At 40.4% G+C, this 25,963-nt stretch overlaps 1 protein-coding gene across 3 annotated transcripts in view; it reads right to left on the minus strand.

Annotated features, from left to right (window-relative positions):
• Positions 1 to 43: 43 nt before the first annotated feature.
• Positions 44 to 25,963, minus strand: part of DCLRE1C (DNA cross-link repair 1C) — a 33,927-nt gene continuing 8,007 nt past the window's right edge. Inside the window, exons 2-14 of one of the 3 annotated variants that reach the window (XM_020881261.2) lie at positions 25,463 to 25,514; positions 22,818 to 22,902; positions 20,340 to 20,399; positions 18,594 to 18,649; positions 17,553 to 17,654; positions 17,081 to 17,153; positions 16,798 to 16,938; positions 13,041 to 13,142; positions 9,992 to 10,128; positions 9,060 to 9,114; positions 5,317 to 5,405; positions 4,709 to 4,803; positions 44 to 2,711 (exon numbers count right to left, since the gene is read on the minus strand). In XM_020881261.2, coding sequence (XP_020736920.2) covers positions 1,735 to 2,711; positions 4,709 to 4,803; positions 5,317 to 5,405; positions 9,060 to 9,114; positions 9,992 to 10,128; positions 13,041 to 13,142; positions 16,798 to 16,938; positions 17,081 to 17,153; positions 17,553 to 17,654; positions 18,594 to 18,649; positions 20,340 to 20,399; positions 22,818 to 22,902; positions 25,463 to 25,514 — 2,024 coding nt within the window. In that variant the 3' untranslated portion in view covers positions 44 to 1,734. Of the gene's footprint in view, positions 2,712 to 4,708; positions 4,804 to 5,316; positions 5,406 to 9,059; positions 9,115 to 9,991; positions 10,129 to 13,040; positions 13,143 to 16,797; positions 16,939 to 17,080; positions 17,154 to 17,552; positions 17,655 to 18,593; positions 18,650 to 20,339; positions 20,400 to 22,817; positions 22,903 to 25,462; positions 25,515 to 25,963 lie in introns of those variants that run through there. The other 2 variants (XM_070472106.1, XM_070472107.1) reach the window with 2 other exon arrangements.

Raw genomic sequence — 25,963 nt, forward strand, 5'->3', positions numbered from 1 at the left:
GGTTCCTGTAATAGGCCGGTTGTAGTTATGAGAGTTGAACATCTTGTAGTTGCTACTGGTTGTCTCTAGTAACTTTATTCAGGTTGAATTTAGGTAATGGTACTCATAGGGGAGCTGCGCAAAATAGAATAATATATAATTCTTCCCCAGTCACACTGAGTCTGTAGAGTGTATTTCATCAAAAGCTCAGGGTAGCGTCTGAGCTAGAAAAAAGGTTCCGTGTCCCCTTAAACCTCTGCATTCTTCAGCTCCTTCGCCGGCAGCTATATTATGATGCTCAGCCCAGTCTCTGTTGATGTACATATTAATAAACTAATTGTTGAGTAATTTAGGACAAAGACGTGCTGTAAATTATGATTCAACATATTCCTCAAAGAACAGAAAGGAGTAGCACCAGCCCCCCAGCTATCAGCCCTGAGCCTTATCACGTTGGGTTACCCCTCTCTGGTGCCAGTTTCTTAGCTGAAACTTAAAAGTCACTGTCCAGTTTTCCTCCCATGTAAATAGACATGGGCTAATTTATCCTCCCAGCACTTGGGAATGGAAAATTCCCTTCTGGACAAGTGAGAGGGCTAGCTTCCTAGGTCCACTTGGTATTGGCTCCCCTAAACACCCAGTTTATTCTCCTCTTCTGTGGATTCTGTTGTATAACCTTAATTAGTCTTGTGGATTCAGTACTTATTTTTGGTTTTTCTACAATGCAGCATGGTGATAATGCATTTTAGTTTCATTGATCTGCAAATTCGTTTTTAGAGACTCCACTTAAGTGAAAGCTCTGCTTTTGCTTTCTTAATACGAAATATCAGCAAACCAAAATGTTTATGAATACCATAAACACTTGTGAATAAGTATATTAAATACACATACATAACTATGCAAAAACATAACCTACTGGTGAATTTTAAAGAGGTTGAATGCCTTTTAAGTATTTTCTTTAGGTTTTAATTTTAACACTGTCTTCCCCCAACATTCTTAAAGATGATGGAACACCTGAGGTAGGTAAGGGGCTGACTTTCTTCTGTAGCCATCAGTTTACAGTAATAGATTCAAGCTTATAAGTTTGAAGTGTGTTTATGACCTGGGATATGATCCATCGGTGAACGTCGTCCTGTGTGAACTTGAAAAGCTTGTATTCTGCTGTGAAGTGTCCTTTTACCAGTTAAATCCAGCTGGTTGAGGGTGCCATTCAGTTCTTCCATATCCTTGCTTATTTTTCTAAACTTATTCTGTTATAGTTGTAATCGTGCATTAGTTTGTCTTCTTTGTTTTCGCTTTGTGTATTTAAACGTTGTTAGGCACTTACTCATTTAGGATTCAATTCTGTCTCAGTGACCTGGACCTTTTAACATTAGAGTATAGACACTGCATCTTGAAGTAATGTTTACAGGGTAAAGTCTTCCATTCTTTCACTGGTACACCTACCCAAGTCTTTTGGAGTCAGTTTCATATAGGCAGTATATAGTTGGTTTACCTTTTTCCCCCTATTCCCTTGTAATTATTGATATGTTTTGGACATGAGTCTGAGCAAACTCTGGGAGGTAGTGAAGGACAGGGAAGCATAGGGTGCTGCAGGCCACTGGGTCACAGAGAGTCACACACAACTTAGTGACTGGAAAACAATTGATGTTTGGATTTAGTTCTCCTATGTCATGTTTTCTGTTCTATTTTTCAGTCATCCATTTCCTCTTTACTGCCACCTTTTAGGTAATAGGATCATTTCTAAGTATTCCATTTTTATCTATTATAATTTTGACTGGTATCTGTTAGTATAGATTTTTTAGTGGTTGCTCTAGAATGAAATAAGCCTTTTCTTTTTTCAACTACTATACTCTCCCCTGTTGCCAACTTCTCATATAAATACTGTAAGTGTTCTTGTTTAGGAAGCTCAGCTTCTGGAGTGCAAGGAATTTCAAAATCAGAGGAGCTTTGTGAATCTGCACTGCTGCTAAGAGTCAATGGCCTCATCTCCTGAAGCATCTGTTTCCCACTGCTTAGAGTGGTGGTTTCTCCAGCACTAGGAACTATGTTTACATCTTGATCTCTGCTTTTGAAATCCGAGTAAGTGTCCTTTAGGCAAAGTACATTTTGTTCTGGCTGAGGGGCAGGAATATTCTCTTTGATTCCTGGCCTATAGACCCCTTTGTTCAAGGAGGTAACATCCCCACTGTTTCTGTCCTGGGAAGATAACAGAACAGTGTCCGATTGGCTGTCCCAACCTTGACTTCCTTGTTCCGATATGTGTGTTGACTGAGAGGAGGCCTGGGAAGAAATGTGCGTTGACTCCCCATCAGAATCACTGAAAAGCTTCGGGGACTGGGAACCCCCTGCCTCTGTGGAAGATGGGAGGTTTTCCAAACAGTCGTCTGTGCCTTCAGCATCTCTTTTAAAGAACACTTCCCACTGCGGTACTTCCCCATCGGCCCTCTGCTGGGGCTGGAGGACGGGATCTGTGTCTCTTTGAGCTGATCCTGGAATTTCTGATTCTTCACTTTCACTGTTGGATTCCTCACAATCTATAAAGTTTGCCCAAAGGAACGTTGGCATACTCTCTGCTTTGAAGCATCCTGTGCTTTCTCTCCATTTTTCAGGCTGGTTTTGAGATATAGCAGGTGTGGGAAATACCTCAGGGTGAAGAGTCTGCTGGCTTGGAACCTTGTGCCTTAAAGGTGCCGGCAGAAGATCATCAAAGAGACCATCGTCATCTTCCTCCTCTGTGAGACAAACAGAACAAGGTGTGTAGGTGACAATGCAGAAGGAAACCAATTCATGCTTTTAATTAAAAATCCAGTTTGCAGCACTTAGCTGCATTTTTCAATTCATAGAATTGCAAATAATGGGAATTCACTCTTCTTCCAGGAGAAGTTAAAAGGTCGCTTATTCTTGGGATATTCTGAACAATCTGACCTACCAGCCTTCAGCTTGTCATAAAGCCAGGCAGTGAGTTGAGACTAGAGATCTGCGCTCCCCTCTGATTAGAGAGTCTTAATCAGTGGTTCTTATCTGGAGAGCTTTTTAAATAAAATAGCTTTCTACATTTCATTTCAGACCTACTGAGTCCCTGAAAGTAGGACCGAATAATCTATTTTTTAAGTTCTACAGCTGATTCTCTACATCAGTTTGGCTTTAAAACCATCTATACTAGGAGAGACATTTGCAGACTCTTTGTGCTCAGCCAGTAGATGTTCAATGCATTGGCTGATTTAATAGACAATTTTTTTCTAAAGTTTTCCTCCTATGAGCATTTTTTTGATATCTGTTAATACTTCATGCATGTTACAGGCTAAATGTCTGTATCCTTTCAAAATTCTTAATTTCTAACTATGGTGGTATTTGGAGGTGGGACTTTAGAAGATAATTAGCTCATGGTGGGGAGGGGGAGGAACACATGTGATGGGATTAGTGTCTCCGTGAGGAGAGGAAGCACATTTCTCACTTTCTCCAGACCCATGCACAAAGGAAAGGCCACGTGTGTGCACAGTGAGAAGGTGGTACAAACCAGGAAGTGGGCCCCCACCAAGACCCAGACCTTGAGCTTCCTATCTTAGCACTGAGGAGGCAGGCCTGGAGAAGGTGTGTGACAACGCAAGGGTCAAGACACCAGAGCGGGTTGAGGGAGGAAAGCCAGCTCTTAAAGTCCAGGGTTCTGTTACAACTGATAATTGTTCAAACAAGCAACTGTTTATCTTCTACTCATCTTCTAAAGGACTTACGGTGACTTAAGATGTCTAGCTGCTGTATCTGTAGTCATCCTAATGTCCAAGTTATGGCTTCATTTTAAGCCAGGGATTAATACATTTGTTACAGCTCCTTCACAATGTGCCAAAGTTACCTTTCTGTGGAATGTGTTTGTATCACCTATAAAGCTGGACAGCTTCATGTTCTGAATCAGTGACTATATCAGTATCATGGTATGTTTCAACTGTAAAAATAATCTGTCAGAACATTTTCACATTATTAACTCACCTGTATGTGTCTGAAAAAAAGTAAAATTTCTATGCTATTAGAAGTTTATTTTTACATTATTCTATGCTATGACTATAAAAATTTGAAATTTCTCTCTCTGAAAATGGGAAGGCATATAACAAAACATAAGAAATTTTTAAGTGTTGAAATGCTTAAAACATTTACCCAAACTGATAAGACACCTAAAGCCAATAAAAAAGGATGAAAGTCATAATTCACAGCTACTTTCCAACCATCATGTACTATTGATGTCTGTGTAAACAGGTATAATCAATTTGGCGATATGTATCAAATACTGTAATTTCTACAATTCAATTTAATCCTATAATAATAATGAGAGCTGTGAAATAGACTTAACAGATAATGTTCATCACAATATTTATAAAACTGAAAAGTTCAAAGTAACCTAAGTGTACAGTGACAAAGATCAAATATACCATGGCATCCAATAGATGTGTAGAAAGGTGAGAAAATAAAACCTATAATAAGGAAAAGTCAAAATTGACCCAGAAATGATAAAATATGATAGTAAATCCTCATGATCTTGGATTAAGCAATAGTTTTTCTTAGATACGACACCAAAAGCAAAAGCTATAAATGGAATTTGATAAATTGGGCTTCATCAACATTGAAATTTTTATACTTCAGAAGACACCACAAAGACAGCTTTCCCCAGACCATAGCACCCTGAAAAGCAGCCTTGCAGGGAAACCCATATCCAGGATGCCAGGGTCATTCTTCCTACCTGAGTCTAGGTGGATTGTTCTAGCTCTCTTCAGTTTTCCAAGTGGTTTATACTTGGGTTCAGTACTTTGGGAAGATCGGCATAAAGGCTTTAAGCTGAAATAAGAAGAGTATTTTATTTTTCCTGTTGGAAAAGCTGCTGGAATATAAGTGTTATAGAGGTTATGAAAACCTGACTATGGGGGGGAAGCCATACCACTACTATTAAAAGCAGAAAAGCAATGTTTGATAATCAGAAATTACTTTCCTGTAACAAAGTGGTAAATACAAGCATTTAAACAACCTAGTAGACCTCCATCTAATTGTAGGACTGAGGAGAGCAAAACTTTTCTCTTTGTTTTTGCACTGCAGAAAAGCAGGTCCCTAGCCTAATAACTAGTAAACTTAATAGAGGAACACCTTCTGGCATTCAGGGAATTTCAGTGTCACATCAGCTTCCTTCTGCCAGATTCCCAGAAGCCTTTAGGATTATGGAGGACACACTTGCTTGAAGAAAGCCTATGTGCTCCTAACCAGCCTGTTTCACATCCTTGCTCCCACTTTCAGCCCAAAACTACTCTCTGGGTCCATCCCATTCAACAACATAAATGCCACAGGTAGTCCACTCACATTTCTTTAACTTTATCCATAGTTGTGCCTAATGGGATGACATTTGGATAGACATTCACAGGACAGATGTAGCTCAAGAAATCTTTAATCTGGAAGAAGGAAAACAAAATGCATCAGTTATCTCTCCCATGAAAACCCTGGGTTGTTAAAGAAGAGCAAAGCCAGGAGAAGCTGAAATCTCTCAAGACTGTGGCTCCCAACATTGGCTGCACCTGAGGAGCGTCCAGGACCTCTCAAGAAGAGATGCACAAGGTGCAGGCCCTATCCCCAAAGATCCCCTAACACTGAGCTGCAGTGGGGCCTGGGAAGCAGTGATTCCGGTTGCCAGTAAGGTGTGAGCCTCACTGATGACTGGGATTCAGAGATTCTGTCCTTCATACGACATTAGTTTCCATACCCATAGTGACCATTAGGTCACTCACCCATAGTAAATATCTCTCCTTGCAGGAAGTTGGAATTTAGCTGAGTATTTAATATGCAAAAGGAAACAAGGTCTTCAAACTGCATTCCTTTCCTCTGACGTGTAATTGTTAGCAATACACCAAGAGGAACTACATCTTTGAGACTGCCTGATTTGTTCTCAGGATTTATTCTAAACAAGGACAATGACATGCAAACATGTCATTCATGAATACCCTCTGCAAAGCTCAGAATGCTAAACAAGAACTTTCACGATTCCTCAAAACATCTTAGCAACCCAGACAGCCTTCTGCTTTGTCACTTACTAGATCTTGGTGAGCTTGTGATCTCTGTCAAGTTACCTCATGTCTCTTCAATTCTTCATCTAAGCGTATAAATGACATAATACGTGTGAAGTGCTTAGCCTGGTACCTGCTGCTGCTGCTGCTAAGTCGCTTCAGTCTTGTCCGACTCTGTGCGACCCCATAGACGGCAGCCCACCAGGCTCCTCTGTCCACAGGATTCTCCAGGCAAGAACACTGGAGTGGGTTGCCATTTCCTTCTCCAATGCATGCATGCATGCTAAGTCGCTTCAGTCATGTCTGACTCTGTGCGACCCCATGGACAGCAGCCCACCAGGCCCCTCTGTCCACAGGATTCTCCAGGCAAGAATACTGGAGTGGGTTGCCATTTCCGTCTCCAAGCCTGGTACCTAGCACATGGTTAAATATTCAATAAAACTATTAGGGGTTGGTCATGACAACACAAGGATCTTTCTTTCTTTCTGCACATGGGGAGACTGAGGCACAAAGTAAGTATTAGCACCCAACTCTTTCAAGTAAAGCACCACAAGAGGTAAGGAACAGCAGTTATTAATAACTCTGGATTAAAAACAGGAAGCTTAATTAAGCCTAGGGGAAAGACATCCATTCTTCGGCTACTTTTCATAAACAATTTCATTTGCACTTTCAGAGCAGGCATGCAATGAAAAACCATTGTTACCTGTCCACAACCTATATGATTTGTATAATCAATCCAAAATTGAGGCTGGTAGAAATCTGAGGCTTTTGGAGGGATTAAGAATGAAGCAAGGAAGGTCAGACCTACACACCAGAAACGGTCCAGGGAGACAGACACCCAATGCACTCTCCTGCTTGTCCATAAAGTCACTGCAAACAGTGGACCACTGTTCCTGGTCGAGTAACTACAGGGTTCTTGTGAGCCTCTAGTCACAGCACCTTGTCAACCAATCAAACACACAATCTTGCTTTATGTGAGCTTCTCTTTAAAGACATCTTACATAATATATATTGTTGGTCCATGGACAGTGAACTCAAGGCCAGTGGCTCTGTAACTCACAAATGAACAAAAATCAAACAGGTACCTCCTCCATAAGGCACACTGCAGCCTCCGTGCGCTTAGGAACACTTGACAGCACTTCAGCATTACACCTAGGGGCTCTTTCAAACAACAAAATCACCCCAAAAGCACAAAAATGTGGAAAATGCAGCAGTAAATAGTGAAAAGGACACTTGTTTACAGTCTGTGAGCTGAAACATGAAGGCAGGAGGCCACCATGTGCGACCTGAGTCAAGAATGTGCGTATCAGGCAAGTCCAACCCTTTGCTTCCCGGGTGTACGTGTGTGCAAAGGACCACAGAGCACCATGCGCACTGATGTAAGGGTTCAGACAAGTGTCAGTGAGCGGGCGGGTTTGTGATGAGGAATCCACGAATGATGAGAATCAATAATACTTGGGGGGGGCGGGGGAAGGACATAGAAAATAAACCTGTGATTACCAAAGGGGAAAGGGGGTGGCAGAGGTATAAATGAGGAATTTGGGATCAACAGATACACACTATAATGTATCAAATAGGTAAACAAGGACTTGCTGTATAGCACAGAGAACTATATCCAGTATTTTGTAATAACCTATAGGGGAGAAGAATCTGAAATGAATGTGTGTGTGTGTGTGTGTGTGTGTGTATTATATATACACACATACAAATAACTGAATCACTTTGCTATACATTAGAAACTAATTAGAAACTATTAGAAACTAATACAACATGGTAAACTAACTATACTTCAATTTTTTTTTTTTTAAATTTTTTTTTTTCAATATTTTTTTTTAGAAGAATGTCATTACCTGGAACTGTTCAAATCATTACCATGCCCACAGCTCACTGCTGCAGAGCCGTATCTGTGTACCTCCAATACAAAAAATAACCATTATCAGGGAAATGCATTAAGTGCAGAAATGGCAAAACTAAAATCATATATGACAAAGTGTCATAAAAAGCCAGCTTTTTCTCCAATATATGAAATTACTGAACCCCTGCACTTGTAAGATGCTAGCATTTACTTTGGAAATGCTTGAGAATTTTGCAAATAAATTACGTATGTCGGGCTCCCATCCTAGTAGGTCAATATCCTATATAAAAAGTATCCTCACATAACCATATTAAGTCCTCTTCAACTGAGTAATTCTACTATACTGATCCTTACTAAGGACAGAGTGTATACCCCAATCAGCTTTGTTCTTCCACACTTGTGAATATTGAGGACTATTTTTTAAATGGCTTTTCAGTACAATCAAAATCCGGAAGGGGCCAAGAATCTGGCCAGTACAAGGTAGTCTATCATGAGGTTTTATCTGCAGTGCTCCTTCAAATAAGATTTCAGATCTTTTTTCACTCTTTCTTTTTATTGAAGTACTCCTTCAAAGAAGATTTAAGATTTTTTCAATTATTTTATTGAAGTATAGTTTATGTACAGTATTATATGTCACAGGTATACAATGTAGTGATTCATAATTTTAAAAGGTTATACTCCATTTATATAGTACTGACTGTATTCCTTGTGATGTATAATGGAGTATTTTACCTTAACTATGATTTCATTAGGGACACTTTTTTTGTCTGTTAGCCTTTAAATTTTAATTATTAAACTATAGCTGATTTACAGTATTGTGTTCACTTCAAGTGTCCAGCTTCAGATTCTTTTCCATTATAGGTCATCACAAGACAGTGAATATAGTTCCATGTGCTGTGTAAGATTTACCATTCTTCTATGACAAGTAAACAGAACTGAAGTGGGGAATTTCAAATAAATTTAGAAAGCAAGGCGGAGAGAAAACCTTAATCGTATGTTTTCTTCAATGTTTAGGTTGAAAATGTGATGATCAGCAATTTCCTTTAGACTTAGTGACATACCTCATCCACTGAGATGTCTTCCCCACATTTCTTTAGGAAAAGCCACAACCCACCTTGAGCAGTAGAAAAAGAGATGCCCCCAGAAGCCACGAAGGCTGCCAAGGTTCTGAGCCTATGGGATCCTCTTACCTCGCTGTAGGAGGAATGAAAAGAAAAGCAGGCTCTGTAGGAACTCTCTCCAGTCCTAGTGGGAGATGCAGACACAAAATTAAAGGTCACTTAATCAAAACTAAGTTCTAAACTTCAAGTCCTTTCATGTAGGCTACTGCAGTGTGAAATCATCCTACCATTAGTAATTTCTCCTTTCTTCTGGAGAGGGGGGACCCTTTCCAGAAATGTAAATTTTTGTAGACATTCTGAATATCAAACATTAAGGAAATTTGCTAAAACATAATGATCAGTGTGGGGCTCCCCTACTCCACCAAGGGCTTCTGCTTCCTACAACATCCATTCATGACTCCCTGCCAAGCAAGACACCCCAACTCTAACCCTCTTGTCTGTCTAACGCAGGTAGACTCTGGGAGATACTGGCCAATAGGTAGGTTTGGAAGCAGCATTTCTGTAGTTCAAATAGAGTGTAAACTTCAGAGGTTATTTTCCACAATTGTAATGTATCCTCTTCTTGGGCTTAGACTAGACTGCATTTACTAAACCATTGATTTAATTGATGCCTTCAAATTGTGGTGCTGCAGAAGACTCTTGAGAGTCACCTGGACTGCAAGGAGTTCAAACCAGTCAATCCTAAAGGAGATCAGTCCTGAATATTCATTGGAAGAACTCATGCTGAAGCTGAAGCTCCAATCCTTTGGTCACCTGATACGAAGAGGCAACTCACTGGAAGAGACATTGAGGCTGGGAAAGACTGAAGGCAGGGGGAGAAGGGAGCAACAGAGGATGAGAAGGTTGGATGGCATCACCGACTCAATGGACGAGTTTGAGCAAGTTCTGGGAGACAGTGAAGGACAGGGAAGTCTGGTGTGCTGCAGGCCATGCAGTTGCAAAGAGTCAGAAATGACTTAGTGATTGAACAACATTTCTCTCCAAAGACACTGCTTGCTTACCTCACAATGATGTTGGTTTTTCTGGTCCTTTCTCCAAACCACATGGTAGATGGCTTAATGCTGATTGTGTGGAGTGGAATTCTATTTTTGGAAGTAATGCCACATGGTAACTTATTCCACTGAAAATATTCCTCTGCCTAAAAACATTTTAAAAATACAGAAAAACAGTTTAACATTTTCAACAAATGTGTTTGTAGGCAGGGTCTCAAAAACAAACATAGATGAATTTTCAGACATAGATAATAGACAGACAGACATGAGGAAACAGGTAAGTCCAAAGTGAGGAACATTCCACAAAATAACCGGCCCTGGACTCTTCAAAAATGTTGATGTAATGAAAGAAAAACAAAAGACTGGAGACTTACTTGATCTACATCAAAGGAAACTAAGGAGATCTGAGTGAATGCAACACATGATTCTAAATATAATCCTGGGGACTTCTCTGATGGTCTAGTGGCCAAGACTCTACACTCCCGATGCAGGGGGCCCAGGTTCCATACATGGTCAGGGAACTGTCTCCTACATGCCGTAATTAAGAGGTCATACACTATGCTAAGATCTGGCGCACCCAAATAAATAAATATACATATTTTTAAATCCTGGACAGCCTTGCTTCTCCCTCCACAAGCCATAAAGGACACGATTAGGACAACTGGATATTTGAATATGGAGGACATCACATCCAACAGTGTTCTATAGATGCTGAATTTCCTGAGTGTGAGAATTGTACTGTGGTCATATAAGAGAATATCCTTGTTTAGGGTGAAATGTCATGACTCAGATGGGTTGGGGGGGGTGGCGTGCTGGTTACACACACACATAAGAGAGATGAGGCTGCCAGAAAAAAGACATGGTGGTGGTAACACACAGTGGAATCCAGGTGAAGAGGACGAGGTGTTCATATGACCCAGTGATTCCACTCCAGGGTATACATTCGGAAAAAAAAAAAACCAAGAACACTAATTTGAAAAGATATATGCACCCCAATGTTCACAGCAGCATTACTTATAATTGCCAACATGTGGAAGCAACAAGATGTGGTACATATATACGCTATGAGTTATGAGAGGGAAGTTTGGGGAAGAATGGATACATGTATATGGCTGAGTCCCTTCACAGTTCACCTGAAACTATCACAACACTGTTAATTGGTTATACCCCAATACAAAATAAAAAGTTAGAAAAGAAAAAAATAATACAAAACAAGAGCATTATCAGCTCAACTAAAGCTAATAATGTGCCATAAGAAAAGAATGAAATTTTGTCATTTGCAACAATGTGCATGGACTTTTAGGGTATTATGTTAAGTGAAATAAGTCAGACAGAAAGACAAATACTATATGATATCACTTATTTGTAGAATCTAAAAAATACAGCAAACTAATGAATATAACAAAAAAGAAGCAGCTCACAGATACAGAGAACAAACTAGTGTTAACAGTAGGGAGAGGGAAGGGGGAGGGGTGGATAGGAGTAGAGGGTTAAGAGGTATAAACTACTAGATACAAAATGAGCTACAAGGACGTATTGTACAGCATGGGGAAATAGAGCCAATATTTTATAATAACTATAAATGGAGTACAACCTTTAAAACCTGTGAATCACAATACTGTACACCTGTAACATATAATATTGTACATCAACTATACAAAGTGTAGCACTCAGTTGCTCAGTCATGTCTGACTCTTTACAGTCCCATGGTCTGTAGCTCGCCAGGCTCCTCCAACCGTGACATTTTCCAGACAAGAATACTGGAGTGGGTTGCCATTTTCTACACCAAGCAAAAAGAAATCTGCCAATTAAGACATTTATGGGGTGTTGTTGGGGGAAAGACTACAAGTTCCACAGAAAAAGGGCAAAACAGTTTCTACTTTGTATGGACATTATTTTTATCCATCCATTAAATAACTGCAGTGGTGTGTGTCTGTGTGTATACATACACAAACAAAATGATGAAGTAAATTCACGATGGAAGTTATAATATGCAGCTGAACAATCATCAAAAGAGTTTCTTAGCTTGTATTTCTCCTGTGGTAGTTTGAAATAGAATACTCCATGGTATGAATAAGAATCCGTTTTTTAAATTTTGCTTTACTTTAGGGCAAAGAAACTTTAGGATTTTGGCTGATGGAGTTACATAGTATTACTACTACAGTGATTATCCAAATGCATAAATGTACTATTTACTAAAAATTACTCAGCATTTGAATGCCAAGATTAAAAATTTAGAGAAAAATTATGATCACATGAACCCCTGCATTTGACAGTCACTAATTAGTAGTTAAGTTACACCGAATGACAATATAAATTAAAACGGAAATGTTAAAGCCCAATTCAAAATTGAATCCCTGGCAGTTAATAAGAGAAGGAAGTTCTATGGTGCCATCAGAAAACCAACTACCAGTGAGTTTCAAAGAAACTAAAAATATTCATTTGAAACTGGATCACCAATACATGCAACCACTTCAAAATTTAAGGGAATTCCCTGATGCTCCAGTGATTAAGACACCACACTTCCAATGCAGGGGGCATGGGTTTGATCCCAGGTTGGGGAACTAAGATCCTACATACTGTGTGGTGTGGCCAAAAAATTTTTTTTTTAAATTCAAAGCAAAGTTATATTTAGATATTTACCTCAAATGAGAAAAAAATAAAGTTTATAAATGTGCATGTGTCATGAGTTTCACAAGTAAACCACAATGGATGGTGATTATGTTGTTAAATTTTAAATTATAAGCTCTAATGTTACTACTTTCCTTACAAATAAACCGTTCGTTACATAATTCATTACAAATAAACATATATCAATTGTATAAATATATTTCATTAGAAATTACAAGTATCTGTCTATTTACTAATTAGGTTTATGATAATAGAATATAGTGATGTACTGCTGCATGACCCTGATCTAACACCGGGATCTCAGCCTCACTTTTCACATTGGGAAATTGAAGAGCCTAGAAAATGGGATTTCTGAGGTTCCTTCTAAACCTAAAATTCTGGTTTCTGTGAATCACACAAACAGTAAGAAAAAGAGTTTGCTGCGTACCTTTGGATGTCGACACGCATGGATCTGGGTGTCACGGTCTGTTGTCAGATGATGGAGAATGTCAGGCATGTTTCGAAACATGTCTAGTTTATCCACGTGAACCTGAGGAAAACAACACAAATAAGCATGTTATTGGAATTGTATTTCCTGTAAATAAAGTATTCAAGGGTAAATTGGGCAGGGGTAAATCATCCAGTTAGAAAATAACTCTTTCTTCTTCCTCAAAGCCTAGTTTTCAACTTTCAACGCCTGTTAGTACCTGCCAGGACATCGAGATCCCATGCCCTGCAATCAGCGTTACTGCCCATTGTGGGAGGCAGTGAAAAGTGTGGTGACTTGGCTGGTGGATTTCATTGGATCTGTCCATCAAGTCATTCAATTCATATTTCTTGTGTATCTGTTCTACATCATGCTTTATTCTAAATATTGGGTTTATTGCAGTGTACATAGCAGACAAAAACAATGAAGATCACTTGCTGGACTTCCCTGGTGGTACAGTGGATAAGAATCTGTCTGCCAATCTTTCCCCTTTCTGCAGGGGAAAGGGGTTTGATCCCTGATCCACGAAGATCTCACATCCAGCAGACCAGCTCAGTCTGTGTGCCACAGCTACTGAAGCCCGCCTAAAGCCTGTGCTCTGCAACAAGAGAAGGCACCGCAATAAGAAGCCCGCACACTGCAAAGAAGGGTAACCCTACTTACTGCAAAAGAGAAATCCTGAGTGCAACAATGAAGAACCAGTTAAACCAAAAATTAACTAAGTAAATAATTTGATAATAATTTTAAAAGAGTCACTTGCTCGTGGAATTCCCTAGCAGGTTTAGTGGGTAGGACTTGGTGCTTTCACTGCCAGGGCCCAGGTTCGATTACTGGTCAGGGAAATAAGAGTCTGCAAGCAGTGAGGCATGACCAATAAGTGAATAAACAAATAAATAAAATGTTTATAAAAGGACTCACTTGCTCACGAAAACACACACAACATGCTGTATACTGGCAGCTGGCAGGAGGGGAGGCCAGCAGGAAGAGGAAGCAGAGACCCAGATCCTCCCTTTCCACACTCTTCTTTATTGGGTGAAAGGAGGACTCTGGCAGATGCAACAAAGCAAAACAGAACAAAGCTCAGCCACCTTCAGAATTTTAAAGCTAATACATTTTAAATTGTTAAAACCAACATGTCAGTTTTACTTAAATCGTCTCTTCTGGGTATTTTAGAGTAAACAAGTACCTAAATTGATAGAAGGATAATGAAATGGCACCTTCCCCAAAGCATTCTAACTTTGAAGTCTGAATAACAAAACAGATTAGACTAATGTTAAATCAGTGTGGAAATTAAATACCCAGACAGGTGTAGAAAGAATGCAAGCCTGACTGTGACTTAGCCTTATTCCTCTCACTGCCTGTTTTCCTAATGACTAACAAGAAGAAAAAACGAATGGATTTTTCTGGCCTAAGGAGATAAAAAAAGAGGTAAATTCTGAGATGTACAGAGAGACATAGGGAAACTTTCATCCTCTCGAAAGTGAAGGTGCTTGAAAAGGTTACTATAAATCATCCCTCAGATCTCATCTCAGATCCTTCTGTCAAAAAACCTCACTCTTCTCCCCATTTCTGTGTACTCTTTTCCCACCAGGCATGTACGATCTTAGTTCCTCGACCAGGGATGGAACCTGTGCCCCCTGCACTGGGAGTGCAGAGTCTTAACCACTGGATCACCAGAGAAGCCCCTATACTCCCTTGTTAAATTCCTTCTCTAAAGTTGTTTCTGTTCCCTACAGAGGGATTAAGAAACTTGCAAGAGGGCTCACTCCAGGGTCACCTCCCTAGGACCTGCCTCCTCTCCACCATCCCTGGGCACCTCCCAGGCCCAGGGTTTCTCCTTGCCAGGCCTCTGAGCCAGAGCTTCCAGTCTTGTAGATTTCACATACCACTGAAATTCACAAAACAAATTCAGGATTGACAGGTGGTGGCTAGCTTTATATTTTGCCAAGGAAGGACATGAGGGGGAAAAAAAGCAGACTGTAAAATGTATGTAAGTGGGCACACACATACACAATATATAATTACTGTGATTTTTATTTAAAAGGCCATTTTAACATCAAAACCACATAGGAACCACAATCTCAGGATGAAAGCAGATCTGTCCCAAAATGGAGAATTGGGAGCTTTATGCCAAAAACATTTGGACAGGAAAACTTAAGGAAGAAATTAAGGAAAGGACTTAGGAAGTAAGGCTTATGGAGAGCCGGGGGGGTGGGGGTAGGGGGGCAGAAATTGTTTAAATTTCAAATGTAAAAGCACTAAATCTTTTTAGTTTTGCTAAATTATGTTGTATATAAGTGTTAAGTTCATGGCAGAAGTCTGTTAACCAGAGAATCGATAATAAAAGATGCCAAATGAAGTAATATTTAAATGTTCAACTCGTTCCAGCATTTGTTTTGTTCAGAGCCACCACCAAAAATCCATCTTCTCTCAGGGGTCATAGGCACTACCAGAAGCAGTCACTCTGCTCACTTTGCTGCCAGGGTTCCCAAGAGCCCAGCACTCAGCTCCCATGGAAGGGACAGGTGAACAATGACTCCCAGCCTGACCTGACGTGTTTCCTTCAAGGGGAAGGGGCTTAGTGCCCCAGGACAGTATTCTCCATACACTTTTGACCATGATCTCCAGTAAGAAATACGTTTTTGAATTGTGATCTTTTCCCAAGCTGGCAATGCACATTCCTTTCTTGGGATAGTGGGCAGCCCCTGGTCAGGCACGCGATCACGAGGGTGAACAGCTCACACACTTATTGAATGCTGTAAGTGAAAACCAGAATGGTTGTCCAGAACACACAACCATTCTGGTTTTCACTTACAGCATTCAATAAGTTACCTGAGACTCCCAGCACTTCATTGTAAGATAGCCTTTGTGTTAGATGGTTTTGTTCAACTGTAGGCTAATCTGTGTTTGGAGCACATTTCAGATAGATGAGGCTAAGCTATGATGTTCAGTGGGTCTCGGCTATTAAAGGAATTTTTGACTTAATGATAAGCAATGGACTTAGTAGGACAAAGCCCTGTGGTTAACTCAAGGAAGGTCTAAATAGGCACGTGTCTGATTCCTGATGTAAATTTTCACATGACAGTGATTACTTTTAACTGTAAGCAACCCCCCCCAGATATTTCCTAGTCCAAATGTATTCTCATTGCTGGTCACAAACACTAAATTTCATGACCCGTGATTTTGAAAAAAAAAATACATTCTTTAGGGGACTTCTCACCAAAGGGCTCTTCCCACTGTCAATTCTCCAAAAAGGAAGCAAATAAAGATGATAAAGGTCATGTTCAAGGCTCCCCTGGTGGCTCAGTGGTGAAGAATCCACATGCCAATGCAGGAGACACATGTTTGATCCTTGATCCCAGAAGATTCCACATGCCACGGAGCAAATAAACCTGCACCACAACTATTGAGCGCATGTGCCACAACTACTGAAGGCTGCGTGCCCCAGAGCCTGCGCTCCACAACAAGAGGAACCACTGCAACGAGAAGCCCATGCACTGCAATGAAGAGTAGCCCCAGCTTGCCACAACTAGAGAAGACCCCACACAGCAACGAAGACCCAGCACAACCAAAAATAAAGTAAGTAAGTAAAGACTACGTCCATCTGTTACGGTTTTCAGTCTGGGGGATGCTGGGAGCGGGCATGAAGAAGGGGAGCAGAGGAGGAGATGGGAGGATGGAAGCTCAGAGCAACAGAAAAGAAAGAGTCATCAGGTACCTGGAGTCCAAACTCCTCACTGAGGTTGGTGAAGAGATACTCGTAACCATAGGCAGCCTTGCAGTTCAGCCACACCACATGGTAGGGGCTCTGTGAGATCCAGCTTCGGACCAGCTCCAGGATTCCACGCAGACACTCCTCCTGGGCACGAAGGTTCAAAGGCAGTTAACACTGCTCCACGCCAGGCTTCCCAGATACCCACGGCAACAGGACAATTAACATCCCATCTGTTCCTCCCCAAACCGCCCTCTTAAGAAATGCAGCCGTGTTCCAAGAGACGTACCCGACTAGGAATTTGATAGTATTTTGGGTCGCAGAAAGTTGTGTCTAAGTACACGCTCTGGATGTCTTTCACTCTGAAAACAAAATTGAAACAAGGTATGTGACTCATTTCATGGGAAATAAAATACAAAGCCTACACTTTCAGTTATTTTACAGTTTGTTCTGTCATTTGGATTTTTTCTTATATCAACATTGGTTGGGAAATGATTTCCATATGATGAAATAATACAGCTCGTGCATATATGGTTCAGTGAATTTTGACCAGTTCATGTAATTACCACCCTGATCAACACATGGAATGTTACCATCCCCTCATTTCAGGAGGAAAAATGTGCCTTCCTGTTACAAATATTATTATAGTCCAGTTAGATTTCTAAGAGAAACAAAGGCTGATACTTAGTGGGGAGAAACGCACAATAAAACCTTTAAAACAATGCAGTCTTAAGGTTCCAGAACTCCACAAAGCCCAGTACCTGCCCCCAGAGTGCAGAAGCTCCATTCTGGCAGCTTCTCCTTTAGCCAATCTGAAGTCTCCTGTGTACAAGACAGTTCCATTGTTTCCCTGAAATAAAAACCTGGAAAGAAAATAGATCTCAGTGGCTTCTAAGTCTCATACAAAATTCTAATAAATTTATTCTAAATCCATATACTAAATGTATGTGCTGTGCTTAGTCACTCAGTTATGTCTGACTCTTTGCGACCCCATAGACTGTAGCCCTCCAGGCTCCTCTGCCCATGGGGATTCTCCAGGCAAGAATACTGGAGTGGGCTGCCATGCCCTCCTCCAGGGGATCTTCCCAACCCAGGGATCGAACCCAGGTCTCTCACACTGCAGGCAGATTCTTTACCATCTGAGCCACCAGGGAAGCCCAAGAATACTGGAGTGGGTAGCCTGTCCCTTCTCCAGGGGATCTTCCCGACCCAGGAATCAAACCAGGGTCTCCTGCATTGCAGGTGAATTCTTTACCAGCTAAGCTACCAGGGAAGCCCACTATACTTATGGGCTTACTTATGTATATACTAAATACAAATATATACTAAATCCATAGCCCATGTTGCCTGCCAACCACAGCCACTGTGGTACAGTGCTGATGTAACTCCCAAAGTGTTAAACCACACTGAACCCTCAGCTGCCACGTCTTCCCAAAGAGGGAAAAAATACATGGTGGAGATATCCCTGAGTTTGCAAGAGATGTCCACTAAAATGCATTACCATCTTCGACTGTATACAGAGATCATCCCTGCTCAAGGAGAGAAAGATCCACATGATGAGAAAATGCAAAGCCCATGGAAAGATTGCTACTGAAGTCTTCCACTGTAAGAAAGCCATGTTTCGAACTTGACCTGTGCCCCAGTCCCTCCTAGTTTAACACTGGAAATGAAGGTTAAAGGAACTGCCAGCACAAGAAGCAAATCTCCTGGTACATGTTATTTTCTAGACCCAACAAGTTTATTTCTACAAATGTAATACATATCAACACAAAATAAATGGGCAAAATAGATGAACCCCTTACATAACTGATCCTGGGCAATGACCAGCAGGTAAAAGAGTCACAACAATCTCTTCCTTCTAAAAAGAAAGAAAAAATAACAATAATAGAAGTTATCATTAGGACCCAGCTAAACAAAGCCCTCCTGAGTAGAATGTACACAAGTACTTCTCAAGAACATGCTATATCTTTCTCCTTTCCCCACTCTCCAAATTCTGGAAACAAGTGGAGTCCTCATTCATAAAACAAATGGTTAAAAGTAGAGTTCCAATACAACACAGTAATTCCACTCTTGGGAAGAAAGAAATGAAGTGATGGGCCTAGAGATCATCATACTGAGTGAGGGAAGTCAGGCAGAGAAGAAGAAATATAACATCCCCTACATGCATGATCTAAAAAGAAATGATAAAAATGAACTTATTTACAAAACAGAAGCAGACTCAGAGACTTAAAGAATGAACTTATGGTTACCAGTGGGGAAGAATGGGGGGAAGGGAAGCAATAGTTAGGGAGTTTGGGATGGACACGGACACAACGCTGTATTTAAAATGGATAACCAACAAGGTCCTATGGTGTAGCACAGGGAACTCTGATCAATGTTATGTGGCAGCCTGGATGGGAGGGGAGTTTGGGGGAGAATAGATACACGTGTATGTATGGCTGAGTCCCTTCGCGGTTCACCTGAAACCATCACAACATTGTTAATCGGCTATGCTCCATCATGGTAACTCCTCCAGTTATGTTTGACATCGTTCACTCCTCAGGCCCCTTTAAAACAGGCTCTCCCACTGGCTGGAGCTGGAGGCAAACACACAAGCCTCAGTGAGTGAGAAGAAACAGAAAGGACCAGAGTGGGACGGCAGGACTCTGATCACTGAGGGCCACCTGCTGCCTGCTGCCCAATTCTGAGAAAGCCATTCACTGACACAGGCCGCCAGGGACTAAGAGCATCTCTCCGAAGTACCAGCTAATGGAGCTCAGGATGTCATTTAGGAAGGTTTCATGCTATCCCTTCCCCCTCCCTTGGAACAGTTACTGTAAAAGTACTTCAATGTCTGATCTCCTCTGGGGAGGACATGTGAAAAGTCCATCCCTGTCCCATGACAGCCACACCACCAAGGACACTCTTCAGATTTAAACATGGCAACAAAGCAGGTTCTAATTGGGCTACGTAACAAATGTTAACTGGATTTTCTGTAAGACAGGAAAACACCTCCCAGCCTGATGTATAATTTGAGATAAAAATAAATACATACATAAATGGTGGGCCCACAATCCTAGTTACTATTAAAGAAAAAAATTGCACAACACAAAAGTACCTGCATCTGAATTTAAGGACAAAAAAATAAACTAGATCCACTTGAACAATGTCTTTTTCTTGAATAAGAAAATGATTCAGAAAAAAAGTCACCATATACATAAATCTGCTGCAAAAACATTAAACACTGTTTTATATACCTAACATTATAATAAATAAACTTAATACATGTGACAGTCATACTACATAGTAATCATACCATTACTATGGCACTCCTATAACTAGCATGTGACACTAATAGAAGCAATTCTGTCCTTAGAATTGAGTAGAAGCAATGTTCAGTCCCTTAGATGTAGAAAATAAATACATCACAAACTTTTTTTTCCTTACAAACTCATTCGTCTACCATAAATTTTATTTCTGGCTAAATGAGCATTCAAAGTCAAGGAGAAAGATAATCATTTAATGCTAAATAACAACTTTTAGAAATACAATATTTAATATTTAGTTACCTCGCCTGATGCTTCATCGACTAAAGATATCTGGGTAGGAGTTTCAATTTCAATTGATACCTATTAAAATAAGACATCAGGTATATATCATATTGTACACAGTCTTTCATGACTTTATATGCCTTTGCCATCTAAACACAGAAAGGGAACTAAGAGATATTACAGACTCTCAGTGGAACAATTTCTGATTTCACTATAAAAACAGTTTTACAGCTTGAAAACATGATAAAGTTATAATTACACCTTTCTTGAGGTTGATGTGTCAATATGCATATATTGGATGCCTTATAAACATGTACATGCTCACACACAGCATTTCTACTATGGATTCAATTTCCCCCCTTCACCTCCCCAGCCCTCCCATTCCCATTCAACTGAGTCTTTGTACAACATGTAGTCACATATTCTTTCTATTCAGATTTTCTGCTGCAGAGCACAGTCTGCCATCAGTCTGTGACGTGTTGGCCTAATTCACAGATTCAAGAAGCTATCCGCACACTTTATAGAATGGCAGCCAGCACAGAGTGGCATTCAGTAAGCAGTTGATCAATGAGGATAATTTTTCATCTTCTTAGTCCACTGATGTTATAATACCTACAGTGAGGTTCAGGTGTGAAAATAACTCATGATGTACTATTTTTTAATACTGTTAGATTCCGTATTAGGATGTTCACATGTGCTCATATAGAAATGGCCTTTTTCCCCCATGTATTATCATTATCCATTTGACAGTGAAGTTGAGCAGCTTATCTTTTTATTCTCTCCTACAATAGGGATTATTTGTTCTTTGACTATTTGGCAAAAGGCAAGATAAAACCATCTGGGCCTGGGGATGTTTTTGAAGAAGAGATCTTTGAAAACTGTTTTCATGTCTCTGATGGCTCCTTCTTCACTCAAGTTGTCTACTTTTCTTGCCTCAATTTGGGATTTTCCTACTTTTCCAGGTATCTACCCACTCTATCTAAATTATCAAATATACTATATTAATTTTCAAAACAAGGCACTGCTGTTCATTAAGTTATTTTCCTTTATATCATCTGTTATTTTTATATGCATCTTTGTTTTTTCAGTCTTGGCAGAAGTTTATCTTTGTTTCTCTACAGACCAGCTTTCACTTTTATTCATCTTCCTTTTTATTTTCCGTGGTAGTTTATTTTCTATGGTAGGTAGGGTGGAACCCAGGCGGGGACAAAGTGGCTTGTGTGGCCTGAGAAGATGGGAGTGAGTGGTTCTGGTTTTTACTGTGGTGGTGGGCCTGGGCTTGCATATTGGAATGTCGTCTAGGTGCCAAGGAAGGTGTAGACTTTTTTAAAAATCAGTTTGCCCACATGTAGAGCAGAAGAGAAAGGCGGTCATGGGAGCTGTAAGTTGCCAGCAGTCAGGACATCAAACAGACTCTTGTTCAGGACTCTCTGATAGCTCCCCCAATTATTGATGGTTTAATCCATATAAGGACACCTAATTCTATCTACTCATTGCGGTTGTTCCTCTGATCAGTCACTGAGTGATCAGGGACTACTATATCTGGTCTGTTAGTTGCATATATGTTTATATCTTTTCTCTGTTTTTGGCTGCACTTTGCAGCTTGCAGGATCTTAGTTCCCCAACCACAAAGTGGCATCTTCATGATACTTTTAAGAGTTTGTCCCTTTGAATAGTAAAAAACACACTCTTTGAAATTAATGATATTTTTTGCCTTCAACTCTCTGCATGATATAATAGTTGCTACTCTGGCATTTTTAGTTTCTAATTTTTCAGTGTATCTTTTCCCTTTATTTTCCCCCCACTTCAACCTGCATTTTTCCTTTAGTGTTATCTGTGTCTTGTAGACCAAAACTTGGGGATCTATTGTTTTTTAAACCTAAATCAAGAATTTGTCTTCTGATCAAAAGTTGAAATAAATCCATTTATATTTAGAGCAGTGACTGTTATGACATAACCTTGCCTGCCATCTTCACATTTTCGTACCATGCTTTGTTTTCCTCCCCTTTACTATAACTTTCTATTGGAGAGATCCATTTTATATGGCCAGATTCAAAATGATCCCTTCTACTTTTATTTTGGTTCTTTATTATAAATCATGCTATGTTTACTTTTCTTATAAACCATAAGCTATGTTATTTTTTCTAATCTATTCCATGATCTAAACAAAAGGTTTATTAATTCTGTCAATAAACAGTTTAAACTTTAAAGCATTAAAATGCAACTCAGCAAGACAGCCTGTGAGATTAGACAAAACTAAGCATCTAGGTCAACATGTTGGGGGACAAGAAAGAAAAATCAACAACAATAAAATGTCAACTTCTTCTAAACTAATGAACTGCAAAGGCTAAATATCAACACGGTGTTTTTTACTGTGGATAAATACATTGTGTGAGGAAGTGGGCTTTGAATAACAACAATATTTGGTTCAACACATCTTGAAAACATTTCCCACTTGAAAAAAAGGATTAGTGTCATTCAAAAAATAAAACTTACAATTCGTTTCTCCCAAAACCTGTACTTCGGGCTCGTTAACAACAACTCTTTAGTAACAGGTGAACAGTATAAGCAAACCTTCAAGCTGGGGAGAAGAGACAAAAGAAAAAAGTCATTTGAGTGCAATTCAAAACGAGCCGCCATCTGAATGACTAGGAGCTATGTATCAATGTGTTGTCACTTGTCTCGAATAAGTCAGAAACTATGCTGGCACAAACATATTAGAATAGCTCTTAGCAGGCCAACAGTCCAGTGACCACTTCAGTCCCATGATGGTGGAAAGGGACAGGGAAGAAGCAGAGGACAGACTGGACAGGGCCTGCTGACCTCCTCAAAGGCTGGTCCTCGCCATTCTCATCCTAAAAACATACATTTTACAGGATCAGCTGTGTCTGGAGAGATACCTGGGTAAACTACCTCTGCAGAAGGGGCAAGGGGACAGAAGACATCTGCCTTGTACTTCATATAAATCTATTCCGTTTATGTTTTTAGTGGGCAGAAATCAACTTCATGACAAACTTTAGAACTTCAACACTCCAGTTTCAGTTCAGTTCAGTTCAGTCACTCAGTCGTGTCCGACTCTTTGCGACCCCATGGACTGCAGCACACCAAGCCTCCCTGTTCATCACCAACTCCTGGTGTTTACTCAAACCCATGTCCATTGAATCGGTCATACCATCCAACCATCTCATTCTTTGTCATCCTCTTCTCCTCCCGCCTTCAACCTTTCCCAGTATCAGGGTCTTTCTTTGCATCAGGTGGCCAAAGTATTGGAGTTTCAGCTTCAACATCAGTCCTTCCAATGAATATTCAGGACTGATTTCCTTTAGGATGAACTGGTTGGCTCTCCTTGCTGTCCAAGGGACCCTCAAGAGTCATCTCCAACACCACAGTTCAAAAGCATCAATTCTTCAGCACTCAGCTTTCTTTATAGTCCAACTCTTACAACCATACATGACTACCGGAAAAACCACAGCTTTGACTAGACGGACCTTTGTTGGCAAAGTAATGTCTCTGCTTTTTAATATGCTCTCTAGGTTGGTCGTAACTTCTCTGACAAGGAGCAAACGTCTTTTAATTTCATGGCTGCAGTCACTATCTGCAGTGATTTTGGAGTCAAAAAAAAAAAAAAAGTCTGTCACTGTTTCCATTGTTTCCCCATCTACTTCCCATGAAGTGATGGGACCAGATGCCATGATCTTAGTTTTCTGAATGTTGAGTTTTAAGCCAACTTTTTCACTCTCCTCTTGCACTTTCATCAAGAGGCTGTTTAGTTCTTCCTCACTTTCTGCCATAAGAAATCAGCCTGCAATGCAGGAGACCCTGTTCAATTCCTGGGTTGGGAAGATCCGCTGGAGAAGGGAAAGGCTACCCACTCTAGTATTTTGACCTGGAGAATTCCATGGACTATATTAGTCCATGGGATCACAAAGAGTTCAGACACTCCAGTTTAGAGGTTAGGAATATAGTCTATGACAGATTATACTTTCCAAAGATGGCCATGTTAATATATATCCCCCCAACCATACATAGTCTTCTTTAACAAAATGGCCATGGAATTTCCACTGACAGGAGGGTTATGTGCTGACCTCCCCTTGAACTTGAACAGACCTTTGTCACTGCCTTAGCCAACAGAATGTGATGGAAGTAATACTGTAGGGCTTCCAAGTCTAGATCTCTGGACAATATGGCTGCTGCTAGCTCTCTTTTATAGGTCTCTGGTGGCCAGAAGGTCAAGAATTTGCCTGAATGCAGGAGACCTGGGTTCAATCCCTGGGTGGATTGACACCTTGGAGAAGGACTTGGCAACCCACTGAAGTATTCTTGACTGGAGAGTCCCAAGGATAGAGGAACGTGGTGGGCTATGTCCATGGGGTCACAAAATAGAGTTGGACACAATTGAGCAACTAACACAGCTCTCATTTGGAACGTATACTTTTTTTTCCTTTAAAAACTCCAGCTATCCTGAAACCACTACACTGAAGAGATATTTTTAGAGGTGGAGATACCCAAAGGGCCCCAACTGTTTGAGTCTGCCTAACCCAGGTGTCAGACATTGAATGAATAAGCCTCCATGACGTAACATCAGCCCCATATAATACCCAGTCAGGCAGAGACCAGCCAACCCCACTATGCCCTGTCAGAGATCCTGACGCACAGAAACAAAAGAGAGGGCGAATACATGATTAGGGTTATTTTAAGCCACTGAGCTTGTAGGTAGTTTGTTACACAGCAATAGATAACGAATATATAGGCTCTAAAATCATACAGACCTGGTGGGAATCCTAGTCCTGCCACTTTACTAGCTGTGTGACCTTGGGCAACTAATTTAACCCCTCTGGTTCCTCAGTTTCCCCATCTATAAAATAGAATTGATTTTACAACCAAAAGCTAAACAATGATGACAGAAGTCAGAAGAAAGGTTATCTGTGAGTGGGAAAGACTGAGTGGGGAGGGACAGAGTTCTGTACCAGGTTATTGCTGTTCTATTTCTCAGGCTGGGCAGAAGCTACACATGTGTTTACTAGAGAAAGTTCATCAGACTGTTTCCTTATGATGTAAGTACTTTTCTATGTAGATGTTACAGCTCAATTAAAATTTTTACTTAAAAAAGCACACACAAATAAATAGCAAGAAAAAATTACCTGCATTCCAACCTTCTTTTCAAGCTAGGGGCTCTTAATCCTTTCATATGATCTGAAAACATGAAAAGAGTCAGATATCATAAATACATTATTTTTTCAGAGGATTCCTTGACCCAAGGAAACCAAGTTGTCTGTTCTTTATAGACTTCCTTTAAGAGAAAATAAATGAGAGTTTCACTTTTATAGGAGCATTGATTTGTATGAGCTCTTACTTCTGCAAGTGAAGAATCCACTGAAGATAGGACAAGAAGCACCAAAGTTGGCCATCTCTGAGCCAACAGAAGCCATTCAAAAGGAGAATGAGCCTCTGTATCTTAGGGCAGAATCTAAAGCTACAGAAGAATGCATGACCAGGGTCTCACTTGGAACTGCTCCCATCATTTTCCTCTACTCTTTCTTATTTCAATCCAACCATCTTCGGACCATGCTCTCTCTGACCCCTTCAACTCCAGTCACTAAGTTAGTCCATCTGGAAATTCAAGTTTGCTTCCAGGGAATCCT

The sequence above is a fragment of the Odocoileus virginianus genome, chromosome 9 (genome assembly GCF_023699985.2).
Source record: "Odocoileus virginianus isolate 20LAN1187 ecotype Illinois chromosome 9, Ovbor_1.2, whole genome shotgun sequence".
Classification (NCBI taxonomy): Eukaryota; Metazoa; Chordata; class Mammalia; order Artiodactyla; family Cervidae; genus Odocoileus; species Odocoileus virginianus.